A 16,064-nucleotide genomic window follows, 5' to 3' on the forward strand; every position below is an offset into this window, starting at 1 on the left:
CATGGGGGGTTGGAGATTCATGACTGAAGGTTGGGGATTCATGATCCTTGAGGTCCCTTCCAACCATGGCCATTCTGTGACATGCTCCATCTATAGAGACACAGGGAGGGAAAGAACAGTAATGCACTGGCGTAGGATGCCCAGGGAAGTAGTGAAGTCACCATCCCTGGAAGTGTTCAAGAATCATGCAGATGTGGCACTGAGGGATGTGGTCAGTAGGCATGGTGAGATGGGTGGGGCTGGACTTGATGATTTGAGAGGTCTTTTCCAACCTTAATGATTCTACGATTCTAAAACTGAAGTCTAGGGATGCAGCCAAACTGCACAGGACAAATGATGAGAAACTACTCAGAAGCTTATTTGTTATAAGGGCATGTAGGATGAGGGAAATGTAGGATGAGGGGAAATGCCTTTAAACTGGAAGAGGGTAGATTTTGACTAGATATGAGGAAGACATTCTTTATTGTAGGGGTGGTGAGACACTGGCACAGGTTGCCCAGAGAGGTTGTGGATGCCCCACTGTGGAGGGGTTTGAAGCCAGGTTGGATGAGGCTGCGAGCAACATGGTCTACAGGGAGACGTCCCTGCATCTAGCAGGGGGCTGGAACTAGATGATCTTCAAAAGGTCCCTTCTAACCGTAAACATCCTATGATTCTCCATTCTATTTTCTTTGTGCCTTGGTTAATAAGACAGAAATAAATTACCTAGCCCAAATGGATAGTTTGCCAGAACTGCTTTTGGTTATCGAGAGAAATATGAATGTAAGTCAGGGAAAGATTTTATAAGTAAATTGTGGCATGCATTTTGCAGAAGTATTTTTCTTAGTGAGCGATGCTTTTTTCCTTAACTCAATATCCAAGGTGGTTAAAAGACCATAAAAGATGAAAAACAGATGAAGTAATGTAAAAAAAAAAGTCCCATTTACTGGATAGCTTTCAGAAATTTTCCTCAAAAGAACTTTTTTTTTTCCCCAAGGTAACTTCAGGTGAACAATCACTTCCATTTCGCTATTAGGATTATAACTACCTTTTGTTCGCCATTTAAGTAACACTGCACTGACTTTCTGCAATAATTGTATTTTGTCTGATGATATATGAATGGGACAAGTCGGGTACAATCCTAGCAGACATCACAGTTATTAGGTGAGCATTATCTAATCTGTCTTCTCTTGTGGTAGGTGAATAGAGCATTTTGTGAGTCAGGGCACAGACTTTCCTGTTCCTCAGCTCCTCTTGCCTTCACCTCTCTCAATTGCTCAATCAGATAAACATGTAGATTTTGGCAGGTGCAAGGAAAACAAAACCACCTGTTTTTAGACCAGTAAATATTGCTGTACTAAATGTCTGCACGCTTTGGCTGAACCCATCAACAACATTTAGACTCCTTATCCTTGTTGACTTTAAACATGTGGTGTATTATTAGGTTGTCTGATATGGTCTTCAAATGCCACCAAGATAAGGACTTGTTGAGGTTTTCTCTCTTCTGCAGTTATCTCTAAGTTATTTCCATCACTTTTGTGAGGCAAAAACTATACATGATCTATCTTGAAGATCAAAAGACAGAATTTGTCACGAGGGTATTTCTCATTTCTACATTTTAATTACTTATTTCCTTGAAATAAACAAGACCTCACTTTAATTTATGTTTTCTTTATTTCAGCAGGTGGATCATTCGGATTTGATGCTGCAGTACTTTTTGAGAAAGCAAGTGAAGGGCATTCCTTTTGGCTGTCCGTGAAGTTAGCTTTGTCAGAAACAAGAGTTGTTAGGCAGATGGATCAGATTTCTAAAAGCAGACTAAAGGAACAGGTAACTGCAGATATAGCAGGTAGAGTTCATCACAAAGTGTTGGTATCTCCGTGGTAGTTTGAATTAGTTTTCTAGAACTAATTCAGCAGTCAAAGAAATTCGAGACGCTTCTAGAGTGTAGTTTGCCTCATCCTGAAGTTGAAATCCCAGTAACATCCAGTATATTGTGCCCTACAGCATTTATTTCTTGCTTGAGATGAAAACAACTTGCAGGCATCCAGCCGCAGTAAGCTGCTGTTGTTACAGCCCAACCTGGGTTATGCTTACCTGGGGCTCCCTGCCAAAAGTAAATTTAATTCTATTCATATTCGTAAGATGGTGCTTTGGATGTTGATGACTTTGCAAAGTTACTACGTTACTGGCTGTAAATATCACAAGTGGATTATGCTTTATTATGTTTTAATAAATTCAGATATTTTTAATACACAACTGGAGTTATTGAAAGCAAGAAAATTGTAGATAAAATGCCATTTTAATCAATTCAGACTGTATAAATCAAAAAATGTATCCCACAAACAATGATAGCCAATCCCTAAAATTTACTATTTAAAAATTGGCCTGGGTTGAAACGAGTTTCAAAACCAATTTGATTTGGGAAAATTAACAGACCACAAGAAAACTGTTTAACTTTTATTACCATTTGTTGAGAAGAATTAGAAAAAATGCCTAAATTTTTGCCTTCTACAGGCTCTGTTTTTAAGACTACAAAAATCTGGAGCTTGAATTTTCTTACTACTTGTAAGTGTCCATGGTTGCTGGCAACCACCAGGAGAGGATGGATGGTCAGAGACAGACAGTTTGCCAAAGAGAATCATACAAACACAGAATCATCTGAGTTGGAAGGCCATCTGATCCAGCTCCCCTGCACTGAACAGGATCCTTAAAGGCCATCTGGTCCAGCTCCCCTGCACTGAACAGGGACACCCACAGCTCCATCAGTGCTCAGAGCCCATCCAGCCTGAGCTTGGGTGTCCTCAGGGACGGGGCACCACCACCTCTCTGTGCAATCTGTGCCGGTGCCTCACCATCCTTACTGTAAAACACTTTTTCCTTATATGCAGCCTAAAAATCTGGAAAAGTTTCATGTTTTAACATGAAAAAAGAAAAAAGACTTTAAATATTTTGCCAAATACAGGAATACGTGCAAAGGCACCAACTCAAAGACCCTAAAAAAAAATGGATTATGTAGAGGTGCATGTTACAGAAGATGGAAGACGGATTATTTAAACAGAAGAAATATCTGCTTATCTAGTTTGGAAGAAAAGCTGCTTGCCAGTTCAAATTTTACTACTGCCAACCCTTTATTACATTCTTCCAAAGAGGAGATTATCAGTGCTTTAAGCACACATATTGCTGAAGTCCTGTTTATGAAATTCCTGATAAAATTTGGAAATCTAAAACTGACTGGTTAGTTTTATGGGGTGCAGCAGATACTCTGGATTATGCAAAAGAAAAGATGAGATTTGTGTAATACGTATTAACTATGAAAAACCAGTCTACAGTTTCAATACAGAAAACAAGTTAGCTGTTTTATAACTCCTAAGGCAAATAAGTTATGGTGAGATTAAATGCTAAGATTTAAACTTCATATAAAAATGTACAGAAGGAGAGCAACGTTTTAATCACAGCAGATTTTTTAAAATTATAAATTTAGGGAAAAGGGCCATTTCAAAACTAAATTAAATATTAACTACTGATATATCAATATTGTTTTAATATCTGCAGTTTCCTTAAGTTATTTCTTCAGGGTCTGGGGACCTGTTTCTAATACTGCACCATGACTCTTATTGTTGGAATAAAAAAGTCTATTTGGTAACTTTTGATGATGTTTTGGTCCAGATGCCAATTGTTATTAGTAGTGGTATTTGTATACTTGGCAGCACTTGATTTGTGCCTATTCAAAAGCAGCACTTACAAGATCTCTGTAGAAATGCACTGCCTCCCCCAGCATGTAGTATGACCAACACGTGCTACATCCCACATTTTATGTCTCATTTTCAGCTGAGGATTCAACTGATACACAGCTGCACTGTTTCAAATGGGAAAGGTCCCAACACTGACAAATCATTCTCAAGATCCCAACCAAAACGAGACTGCAGAACGCAATGCGGAGATGGTGCAGTTGGTGTGGGCTTCTTAATCATGTCAAATATGGTTGGGTGGAGAGTCCTGCTGAATTTAGGCAGTTTTGCTTTTAGTTCAGCACTCTTTAGTTGAGATTTAGGTGTTGCATTTCACAATTGCTATTTAAACAATTGAAACCATTCATGTAGCAAGTCCTGTTCGACAGTAGATATTAATAATCATTATAAACAAGGAAAATCAGAGCTAACACAGAGTTCCACTCTACAACTGCTATTGTTGTGACCATGACTTTTTAATTTAAATAATATAGAATATTTAACTTCTAAATGTCTGAACCTCTCCCTAAAGAGAGACTGATCAAAAATGGGCAGTAACGGCACTGTTGTGTCACTGAATTTATGACCTGCTGATCCTATTGAAATATTTTAATTCTGCAGAAAGGCAGGCAGAGGAAGCATGGATTTATGACACCTTTTTGACATAAATAAGTTGCAGGTGTGTTAATAAGTAGAAAATACCATATTACCCAGAATAGTTGCAGTAAAAATCTTTGTTTGCTCAAAAAGAAAATAAAGGGTATTTCTATAAATCTTTAATAATGATGTTGGTTGCTGGACTTCCAGTTTAAAATGGATGGCAAGGGTAAGTTACAAAATTACTATAAAGCTGGTAATACTTTGATAACCTGCTGATGCAAGTGGGAATATGATTTTTTGCACTGCCTAATAGAGTCATGTCCTAATGCATTAATCAATCTGGTTAAGAACAGCTTAAAAGCTGAGATGGAAACCAGAGAAACTAATTGACAAAATCTTTATTTAAGGGGATGGTTCTTCAGAGCATTTTCTAGAAAGTGATTTCTTGACACATTTTCTGTCTCAGTGTGTTAAGAAAAGCTACTAAAAACACTAAAAATCCTACAGAATAGTATCTGTATCTTGATTCCTGCTTAAATACGCCTGTGGCATCCTGCAAAAACTCGATTCTGTTTGTTATACACCAGTTACTGTGCTCTGGCCAACCTCAGTATAATCTGACAGCCAGCACACATAATGTGAAGAGCTGGCTCAAGGCATTTCAGCATGGACAAGGAAGGGAGATCTTACTCCCATGGGGTGAAAGACTGGGGTTCTGCAGCTGTAATCATGAGAGGAGAGAGGCTGAAAGAGGGGCACGTGGCATGGAATATGGGGACAAAAGATGGTTCTTTCCCATGGATGAAGAGGGTAGCGACTCATGCTGCTAGGACCCTCAGCAGGACCCTCAAGCAGCTGATACCCTCAGCTTTTTCCCCAAACTGGTGTCAACTGCTCTGGCACATCAGACTGATGTATGTAAATACCTTGCAAGTGTCATTTGATTATCTTTCTCTGGATATCTGACCAGATTTTTATATCATGCAAGCATGCAGCAAATCCTGGAGAGAAACAGCTGAAATAAAAACACCATGAAAACATAAATTCTAAGACAAACGTTGCTTGATTGAAATGAGGTCCCATTACCTGTGTATGTGATGGTGGAAGGCCTTTTCTGCCATAGATGCCAACCAGAGCAGCCTTTCCTAAAGACACATTGAATTTCAGATGCACTGGGTGGTCGATGAACACCTGAGATCTCCAAAAGATACCAGGAGGGATCTTCTGTGTGGCTCGTCTGCCAACATCAATTTCTCCAGAGTCTATAAAACTGTCGTCTGGAAAGAAACTACTGGGCTTTCCTGCCAAAATACAGGAAAATCTTGGATTAGCCTTAGATCCTAGAAGTAATCCAATCATACTGCTATCTCTGACATTGATCTTGAGAAACAGACTATTAGTGTCCTGAGGTCTTCGGAGTACTGTTTGTTGCCAATCCTTTTCATTATGAGAGGAGAACTGGCAGGGTTATTCTTGGCTTCGGTAACTGTTTTGTTTGAAAACATGAAAACGGGAAGAGTAAACTGCAGAAAAATGGCCTGTGGTTCAAATATTAACATCAGAGCTTGTTCTAATTACATTACATAAAAATAAATCATTTTACATTATAACATAAATGACTGTAAGTTCACTGATGGAGAAATCATCATTACATTAGCAGAGAGAAGTGAAGAAATAGTGAAGTAGACATATGTCACAGAATAGAATGGCAATGTGGAGCAGAGCAATATGAATGATGTCTAAATGGGGAAAGAAAAATATTTCTTTATTAAATTCACGTTTGACACTGGTAACAATATTTTAAATTTGTTAAACTGTCCAAAAAAAAAGGACTGAGAAAACAGATGAAGGAAATCATGCCCTGCACTAGAGTAATATCGACTATGAAACCTGAGAGGTTTTAGTTAGATTTCAATCTGCAAAGTGTGTTATGGTTATCCAACTTCCTTTAGCAGCTGAGCAAATGGAGGCAGCTGCTTCTCAAAGCACCTACCAAGTTAGAGAGCCTGGGATGGCAATCAGCATGTGTTGTAAAGTGAGGGAGACAGCACGGAGCTCAGCATCCCTGGAAACAGCTGAGAAACTCCAGATTAGACACCTATGCACTCACAGTTCTCAAATTTGGTGGCTGCTTTGAAAATATTTCAGCTCAAAGAAAGCCCAGGAATGGGGGCAATGTGCAAAATAAAATCCCAGAGCACTGTCTGTTGGCTATTTTGTATACAGAGTGGCCATATAGCTTCACAGAAACAAGATGAAGGCAATTGCTTAGCAAAAAACCTCTATATAAGGGCACTTAAAGAAAGATTTTGGCTTTGGTGAGGAGAGCACTGTCAGGGACTAATCATTAATTTTATAAATCCAAATCAACTGGTTATCTCACTGTGCTGCCATTACAGCTCGCTACTCTGTGTTTCACAGATCAAGCAATTCCAACAAAACGAGAACAAGACTTTTCAGGATTGTATATTATTTTGTAGAAAAATCATTGAGAGAATTTGGGGGAAACAAAAAATATGAAATAAAAATGTCTTCTTCTATCCATCATAAATTCAAATGAAATAGTCTTAGAACTTACTGCCACATTGAAAACATAGAACAACCCCTCCTTGTATTGTTTCAAATCATAATAGTTCCTTTAAACATCAAACTTCTCTGTATACCATCCCACTATAAGCTCAATGGGAGAGACAGAGGCAAACTGCTAGCTGTCTCTAAAATCCATATCTAAATTATCTTTATATTGACAGTTAACAAAAGAAGCATCTGAAGACATCTCTTTGTAGAAAGGAGATATTTTGTTTTTTACCAGAACTTTTTGTCCAAATAAGTCTAATCCTTGGTTATTGCGCTAAAGTCAGCAACTGCTTAAATACATTGTTGGAGTGTGAACTGATGGCATTTTTCATTTCTGTGCTATCTCATGCATACAGTTTTCTGCACAGCAGCATACTCTACAAAGCAAAGGGTGTACGTTCTTTCATAGAAAAAAGCTACTGGTTATTTTATTAAATTCTCATTTATCGTTGTTCATCACATTCAAATAAAAACAAGGTGGGAATCTGTTGACTTTCTATCCTTTTCTAATCAAGGTGCATATTAACAATCAGAAGCAGCTTAGGTAGATGGCCATTCTCACAGACTCGTTTGTGCTGGTAATGTACAACTGCACAATGAACATCAACCAGTTTGATTGTGAAGGGGATTACTTAATGAACTGGACTGCAATTATTTATTTGCTGTACTAAAAATTACTTCTTCCCCAGTTAGGATTCAAGCAAATGGTCCCCATGTCTTCGTGCAAAGTTTCTCATTTCAGTTCTATTAAAAAGCAGCTAAAGACATCACATGTTGGTTTTCAAAATGGTAGATATTTTTTGCTGATTACCACTGACATGCTTTATAGATTCATAGAAATTCAGGTGAAAATCTACAGTATTTGATGTGTGCTCTGACTGTTCATTAATAAAGATGGCGCAACAGAGTGAATCCAGACAGGTGAGAATTTAATGCATTAGATGTTGACGTGCCAGAGAGAGCCTGGAGAAAATTAGCACAGTGTGTATTCTGCAACACTTGCTTTCTGTACAAGCAAGAAAACTGTTTCTGTGATTGAAAGATAAATTCATGGAAATAATTGTTTGCACACACAATTGCAAAGCTTATGTCTCCTGTTGGAGGACAGCAGTATGTCTGAAGTGTGATGGGCACCACGCTGCCATGTCTTGCTCCATGGGTTCAGATTTCCCCACAACTCTCTTCACAAGGCTCAAGTCAACCCTTGTCTTGCCAGCCTCAGCCTACAGTGGGATTAGGCCCTACGGATTGGATTCTTCATAAAGAAAGTACAATAAGAAAGCAATTTCAGCTTCTAATCAGAAATTAAGTTTTAATCAGAGTATTTGACTGCTTAAAATTAACTTCAGGTCTGAATTCTTAATTGGGCTGTCAATTACTTTGCTCTTTCCATGCATTACCTTGAACTTTTTAGTTGCCGTAGCAACTACTCCTAATTTATTTGGTTATCAAAATGAGCCATTTCATTTCGGCCCCTGCTGAATCTGCTGGTATTTTTGATAGCGAGGTACCCTGACTCATCAAAACACTTAAGAACACACTTCATACTCCTCTGACTTCAATCACAGTTAATTACGCGCTTAAATGTAAGCATGTGATTAAGTGCTTTGCTAAACAGGGATGGGCTTAAACGCCCATAAAGGCTGTGCTGGAGCACAGCCATGGATGAGAATTGGCAAGACATTGGTAATGATTCATTCAGATCAGCTGTAAGACTGACTGTTCCAAGCTATTTCAGTGTGATCAAGAGAACTTTCAAATACATTTTAATCCATTTTGTAAGTAAATTTCAATCACATACATTCTGAATTAGAATTGCAGCCATGCTGCACTGCTAGTCCAGAATTAGTTGCGTAGTAACTTGATGGGGAAAGAGCTGTGTTAAGGCTGGATGTGATTAGTCCTGCAAAAAAGAGATCTTGTCCTGATGTGTTTATTCAGTTAGGAGAGGACTCCCTCCTCTAAGCCAATGGCTTCCTAAACATCTGTATGACTGACTCTTCAACACTGACTCTTCCAATGGAGGAGTCTTCCAATAGCATTCATAGAGCATTTTCCAGATTTCTCTTTCAGCAGAGGTATTTGGCAACACTCAAAAATTTGCTGACATCACTAAGCATGGCTGAAAAAGAAATCAAGTGGAAGACTTTGATTAGGCCAGTAGTTTATCATACTTCAATTTATTTTCATTTTGGCTTTTAAAAGGAAATAAACAAATCAAATTTCAAAAGTGAAACATGTGGCAAGGAGAAAAAGGATCTGCCATGAAGTATTTTTGAATGCAACATATGATATCTGCAGATTGCTGTACTGTCTGGTAAGGTTGGCTGATAATATCTTGCTGAGTTGATTTTTCCTTGTGGAACATTGTCGTCAGCCATCGGTTGTGAGTAAATACACTTGTAAGGAACACACATAATCATGGCCTTTATTTGGACTGATAAAGGCAGATAGCTTTTACAGAACAATAAAAAAACCCAACACCCTATAATTAATTTGAATTAAATAGACAAACAGAGGCTCCCTGCCAAATTCCAGGGAACTCTGGAAACTTTTGAATTCATTGAGTTGCCGGAACAACTGAGTATGCTGGAGCATACTTCTTTCTCTTACCCACAAACCCTCACCTTCCAACTAAACACCAAGAATAGCCAATGACTGCAATTTTGCTGGAATCTGTTGGACGTGCATGAAGAAGTTTGACACACAAAACAGCTTTCTGGAAATCTGAATCACAAAGCAGCTTTCTGAAACTCTGAACTCCTCATTTGTCCTATTAAGTCTTGGGAGGGATAAAAAACGTGTCCTTTGCAGACCTTATGGGTACTTTCAGCTGCGCTCCCCCTATATAGACCATAGTAAGATCTAAGGCTGCTGGATAATGCACTGCTGAAGTGATAAACCATTAGTTTCTTCTAGTTTCAGTTAAAATTGCAAGCTGACACCGTGATGATGCTCTGAGGAGAACAGATCTTTTACCTGGACATCTTTGTAAAGAGGTGTCCAACCATGGAATATCAACACTCACTGTGCAATCTACCTGATTCCACTTATATTCTTTGGTCCTCAAAACATTTGGTACATAGCGGCAATGAAAAGGCAAAACCAAGTATTTTTGTTCATTAAATGCTCAAGGAATCTAATTTTCAAGTCTTTTTTTCCCCTTGGAAATAGCCATTTGAGACAAGTTTTCACAATGGACTTCTGTACTCAGTGAGATAAGTACAGATAGTTCCACTTGAGAGCACCTTGGAAGCGTGATGAGGATTGTACACACTTTTATCACATGAGTGAGTATCAGAAAGGCATGAAACTTAGAAACACACGGAAACAGGACGGACTACCAGCTCTAGACGTGAAAGACTGGAAAAAGCACCTGATAATGGCAGTATTGAAGGTAATGGAACATGAGATTGGATGGCTGGAGTTCAGAGGCAGACAGAGGACTGACAACATGGACACACACCAACCATACCTTCACTGGTTCCTTTGCCTTTCCTGTCAGGTAACTCTAACCCTGTGCCCCCCGAAGGATATAAGGAGACGTCCGTTGGCACTGGCCAACTGCTGGCTGTGTCTTCCGTGATTTCATACATCTGCCCTTCCATCGGCTGCAGGTGCCAGTTTAGGCCAAACAGGTGCATGGCTGTGGTGAGCAATGAGAAAAGTCATCTTTTTCTGTCTGTGAGAGTTGCAGAACTACAGGGGCACTTTCTAAACCTTCACGCCACCACCTTGTTAGTGGTCATTGTTTTAGGACAAAAACGGGATTCAGGGGGTTAGACAGCTCCTACAGATTCTGCCACACCAACTTCATGGGTCCTTCCTCCCACCTAAGCCATTTTTGGAGCAACTCTACCATTCCAGCAGAACCACTCCCAAACTTTGGCCTATGTGAGGGAATGATCAGGTGCCATGTTTCAGAAAACTCCCAAGGCTTGGTGATGATGCAGTACACACAAAGATACAAGGAGTATTACTTGTCATCATAACAGTAAATCCTAGGAAATGACTCATTAGTTTGCTTTGCTGTATTTGAGGCATATTATATATGTTCATTGCTTTTTCTTGGACCCATCAATTCAACACATTCTTACAGATATCTCTGACAGTTTTTCCTGAAAAAGACCAACTGAAAACAAGCAATTTTAGACCAATCTTGCACACATTCTTTAGTGCTCAGTACTAGGAATGCAAGAGACTGTGATTGAGCACTCCTTAGCCCTTTAGCTGCTCCTATTCAGATCAAAGATACATCCTCAAGGTTTGAAAACAAGAAGCGCCGTTCAGATTTGTGTGATACCAAGACATTGCTCTCTGTAGATTTCTGGGCCATGCAAAGTCATCCAGTGCACACACAAATCTGTTTCAAGGATTTACATAAAGACAAGTGAAGTTAAAGAACAAGACAAAATACTTCAAAAACAAACACATGTATGAGGAGTATGGAAAATCGTATGCCTACACAACTTATACTTGTCCCTTGAAAATATAAAGCAAAACAGTGTGGCTTCCCATATCAGTTCTTCCTTTCCCAGCATAAACATTTCATATTCAATCAGAATCCAGTTTAGCTTCAGGCTTTCTACAGCTAAATGATCTGATATTCTCTACACTTGGAATGACATTTCTTTTTTAAGGGAATGCCTTGATATTTTACACTATAATTTCTCCATGAAACTGTTCAGTGGCACTAACATCATAGACATTTAACATAAACAAAAAGAGTCAAAAAACATAACAAAATAGAGTATTTCCATTGCATATCGTTCTCATTTTATACATAAAGATACATCTGAGCTTGGCAAATGCTGCCAGGGACAAGTGGTTAGTTTATTTAAACCTGTGTATCAGGAACAGTCTTTTCAAGATGATTGAAAAGTAATCTGAGAAGTTCTCCAAAAACAACATGTTTAGGCAATTTAGCAAAATCAGTGACTTTTTCCACTTCAGTTTCAATTAGGTTATCTATCACTAACACAAGTAAACTTGTCTTTGCACTAATACAGCATCACAAAAACAATGAGAGCAAAACTCTCATTTTACCATATAAACAGGGGCTGATTGTTAACAAAGTCTTGATCATTAAGAAAGAAAATATTCGCTTAAAACTCCCAGGCAGGAAGGAAAGTCTCTCAGGGACCTGGTCACAACTCAAACATTCTTGTATAAGTATACATACAAAGAAGGAATGCTATCAACTCAACTGGTAATCCAACTAGAACACTTCAGGCAGAGTGGCCAGTATTTGGATCTGAAGGGAGAATACTTGGCAGGGCCACTGTGCAAGGGAGGAGAGGAAATCAGACTGGGAGGAAGACATTTGCTTCAAGCATTTGGCATTGCTATGTTTGCACTGAATCTCTGTGCTTATATGGCCTTCGTCCTCATCAGGGTGCCTGGAGAATTCCCAGCTATTAACCTCATAAAATAAAATCAGGTAGGAATCTGTTGTTTTTATTTCATGGAAAGAAAATTTAAGAGAAGTATGGTGAATACGGGGGTTGACTCAATTCACTTGTTCAGGCATTAGAATGAGGCTGTGTGTTACATCTGTGCTCCCAGGTTCATAAGCCCTAACAGAAGTTTCATTCATGCCTCCTTCAGAGCTTTCTCTACAAATTCAGTCCTAGATGCCACCCAAGGATGCTGTCCACACTGGACCTCTCCATGGACTGGATGAGTGACCCAGATGCTGTTCTGGAGTGAATGTGGTCCAAGCACACATGAGATCCCATATTTAACCACATGGACATTTGCAGTCAAAGCAGAATTAAACCTGGCCTGTTCACACCTCCAGACTCAGGCAATACTAGACAGCAAGCAGTCCAGATGCCTCTGCTTGCCTTAAGAGCTTAATTCCAACTCCATCTACCAAATATCTGCATCCCACAAAGACTTGCACGAGCTTACACGAAACATCACTGGCTCAGGCATAAATTAAGCAACCAGTTTTTCACTAGACCATTTGAATTACTCTATCCTTTAGTTATCACAGGGTAAGTGCCCTCCTCTCCTGCAAGAAAATGAAGCCAGAGAAGTCAGCATTGTTTGGGGTGCAGTGGGAAATCTATGAGCATTTCTTCCAGACATGCAAAAAGCATTTAAATACACCTAAGAGGAAAGGACAAAATAAGGACAAAATTTTGCTTCAGACAAAGGACAGAGCTGGTAGTTTGGAAATGCAATGACTCTTCCCTAATTATCCATCTTCTTCAGTAAGTGAATCATGGTTCCTTGTCATCACTCCTTCCTAAATGTTTGCAAAGCATCTTACAATGTCCCAGCCTAGAAAACATGACAAAGTTATACAAAACATAGATGCTCTGTGTGTTACTACACACAAATAAAACCATCTATGTTATCCTACAGGAACGTGTTAATAGGACAACTTTTGTCTCTGGTTAATAGATTTTGTCTGAAGCAAAAAGCTTCTTGCAAACATTGATCCCAAGTCTGCATCTAGTGCCCTGTTGAGGATTTCTAATTCAATGCTGCCAAGTACAATATAGAAACCTATAAATATTCACACCCATAGGACAGACATCATGCAATTTCTGCTGTAGGTAAGTAATAACAACAAAAGCCTTTCTGAAACCAAAAGAAAAGTGTCATCTGCTTTGGAAACACACTATGTATGCTACTAGGAAATCAGCTGGCTAAGTGCGTATCATTGCTTTCTTTCAAATACCAGCAATATTTGTTTGCAAGCTGATGGAAAATTCAGTCTTCTTGTTCCCTCAGGGTGCCATACTCATGCTAAAATGTCTAGCAGTACCAGCAGTGGATGATTTGGGTCTAAAACTCAGTGGGACATGTAAAACTGTTGTGCACACAGTCGTTTAAAGGTTCGAGGAGAGCACAAATCAACCTTGTTCTGTGCTAAATTGATGCAAAGTTCTTTTGTATGGGAAAAAAAAAAACAACACAAGAAAGATCGTAATCAGGGAAAAACCCTGGAACCATGGAGGAGAAACACAACTTTGAAGTGTTAATGTTTCTAAAAGCAAAGTAAAGCTGTAAAAATAGTTTCAGATTCCTGATATTCTCAGTCTCCAGGTCAATTGAACCCATTGCTGACATTTTCTCTTTGGCTTTTTTTCCCTTTGCTCAGTTAGACAGAAGATGTGGCTCCCAAAGAGCAAGTGCCTTCCTAAAAGCCCCCATGTCCCTCTCCCCAACGTGATGCTCGGCTGATAAGCAGATATCGAAGGCTCCCCATGTATAAAAAGAGCACACTGCAATTAACAATCATTAAAGTGTACCCTTTTGTAAAATACCATGTAGCTTTCACTGCCTGGGAAGCCTCGCGACATGCTCTTTGCAGAAACCTAGGTTACATTTCCCATGGTTAATAAAACTCTTTTGTCTGCTTTCCCTTGAAATGGAAACAATACTTAGGAGAAACCCTACATGTGTGCTCCCTGGGCCGTTTCAGCACCAGCAACTTGTGGTAAAGTCATCTGGGACATCTGGCCCATTATGCTCATGCTTTGACATCACATCTTTGACTTGCACATTTTAAACAATACTGAAGCGCTAGCAAAAAGGGCCCTGAAATTTGCTGATCAGGTAACAGCATGTTCTGTGGCAGAATAAACAACCTTATCCTCCGTCCTGAGGCATCTCTGGCTGCCTTCTTGGGGGTGGGGGGGGAGAGGAGGAAGAAGGAATGCAAACCCCACAGTGCTTTCAGGGTGTGACTACCCTGCCGAGTTCAGCATTTCAGTGTGTTGCAGCAATTCATTTGCTGCACTCAGATTCACTTGAGCAAAGCAGATTTACAAACAGCTTTAGCATCAGCGGAGCTATTTAACCACCCAAATAAATCAAAGTTCATATTGGTTTCACCAGGTATTCAGGATCATGATTCTTTAGGTTTTAAAACATTCTTTCTGCACTGCATTATTCCTATTCCACAGCTCTTTATGGAGACCATAAGCTGACGATGTTAAGCCAAATAAAGAGGAACATCCTTTTGAAACTTGCCTTCAAGAAACCCAGGCTTTTGGATATCTCACTGTTACTGCCACTTGCTTATGACACAGCAGAACACTGAGGTCAAAACATCTTACTCAGCGGAGTGGAGAACAAAGAAACTGCAATAGCATTTAGGATGAAAAAAGACAAACAAAGATAATAATTCACATGGTCAACAAAATGGACATCTCTTGGGACAGGCTGATGGAGCGAAGGAGCAAGCAGAGAGAGGCGGATGATTGTGATAGATCACAGGGGGAAGAAAAGACAAGACATGCTTACTGAAGCATATGAGACCCCCAGAAACCACACCAGTCAGCAAAAAATTGAAAAACACGCTGCTAGCCCTTTATTAGCTTGTTGCTTTGCTCAAAGCAGCAAGCTAAGTGTAATAAATAACCGAACCAATCAATTATGATGTTTGAAATTAAGGCTGCGGCTGAAGCCACCAGCTGCTTCTATAGTGTTGTTACACGCATTCTTACAGCGGCTCTGCTGCTGCCTTCCCTGCTGCCCCCTCAGAGCTCTCTGCTGAAGGTGCTGATGCTGGCTGATTCCTCACCTGGGTGAAGCTCCTAGAGAAGCTAATCAATGGAGAAACAGGTTTCTCAGAATGGAGAACAAACCAAGCAGTGAGTCAGCAGCAGCATAAGCATGGTGCACAGCCTGGATGGACAGTGAGCCCACAGAGCATCCAGGCAAGATGGAAAGACTTTCAGGCTTGCAATTTGTAAAGTTTATCAATTCTCTTAGCACTGAGAGTGCTTCATTTTTTGAAGTGCTAGGTCTCAAAGGATGGAAGTGTATTTTGCATAAAGAAGCCAAGGGAGCACATAAAATGGGAAAAGGCAGTGTAAGAGGGATGAGCTTGGTGAAAGAGAATAAAAATGGGAAAGAAAGAGGAAGGAGGAGAGAAAAATGCAGAAGGAGAGAAACCAAGAAAAGGGAAGGTTAGGAGAGAGCAAAGGAAAGATGGGAAGGGAACAGCAAAAGCAGCCAGAGCTCAGTCAGTGGTTGAGAAGACTTTTTAAGTGGTTTGTTTCTTTACTCTCTTGTCTTTCTGTGGAATCAGGCATAAGATATGTGGTGGTTACACGATCCTCTTTAACCTTCAGGCTTGACAATCAGCCTTATAATAACACACTTTCTACAATGAGACCTGAGTTTTGTTTTTTATCCTAATTGGAAAAAAAAAAA

General features: G+C 39.6%; 1 protein-coding gene across 6 annotated transcripts in view; it reads right to left on the reverse strand.

Annotated features, from left to right (window-relative positions):
* The window catches only part of TENM4 (teneurin transmembrane protein 4), an 810,928-nt gene that overhangs the window by 170,256 nt on the left and 624,608 nt on the right, over window positions 1-16,064 (reverse strand). For all 6 annotated transcript variants that reach the window (XM_052669278.1, XM_052669305.1, XM_052669320.1 and 3 more), the window contains 2 exons: window positions 10,363-10,533; window positions 5,397-5,611 (listed from right to left, as the gene is read on the reverse strand). In XM_052669278.1, coding sequence (XP_052525238.1) covers window positions 5,397-5,611; window positions 10,363-10,533 — 386 coding nt within the window. The remainder of the gene's footprint in view (window positions 1-5,396; window positions 5,612-10,362; window positions 10,534-16,064) is intronic.

This window comes from Tympanuchus pallidicinctus, unplaced genomic scaffold (genome assembly GCF_026119805.1).
Source record: "Tympanuchus pallidicinctus isolate F22 unplaced genomic scaffold, pur_lepc_1.0 scaffold11, whole genome shotgun sequence".
NCBI classification, from domain to species: Eukaryota; Metazoa; Chordata; class Aves; order Galliformes; family Phasianidae; genus Tympanuchus; species Tympanuchus pallidicinctus.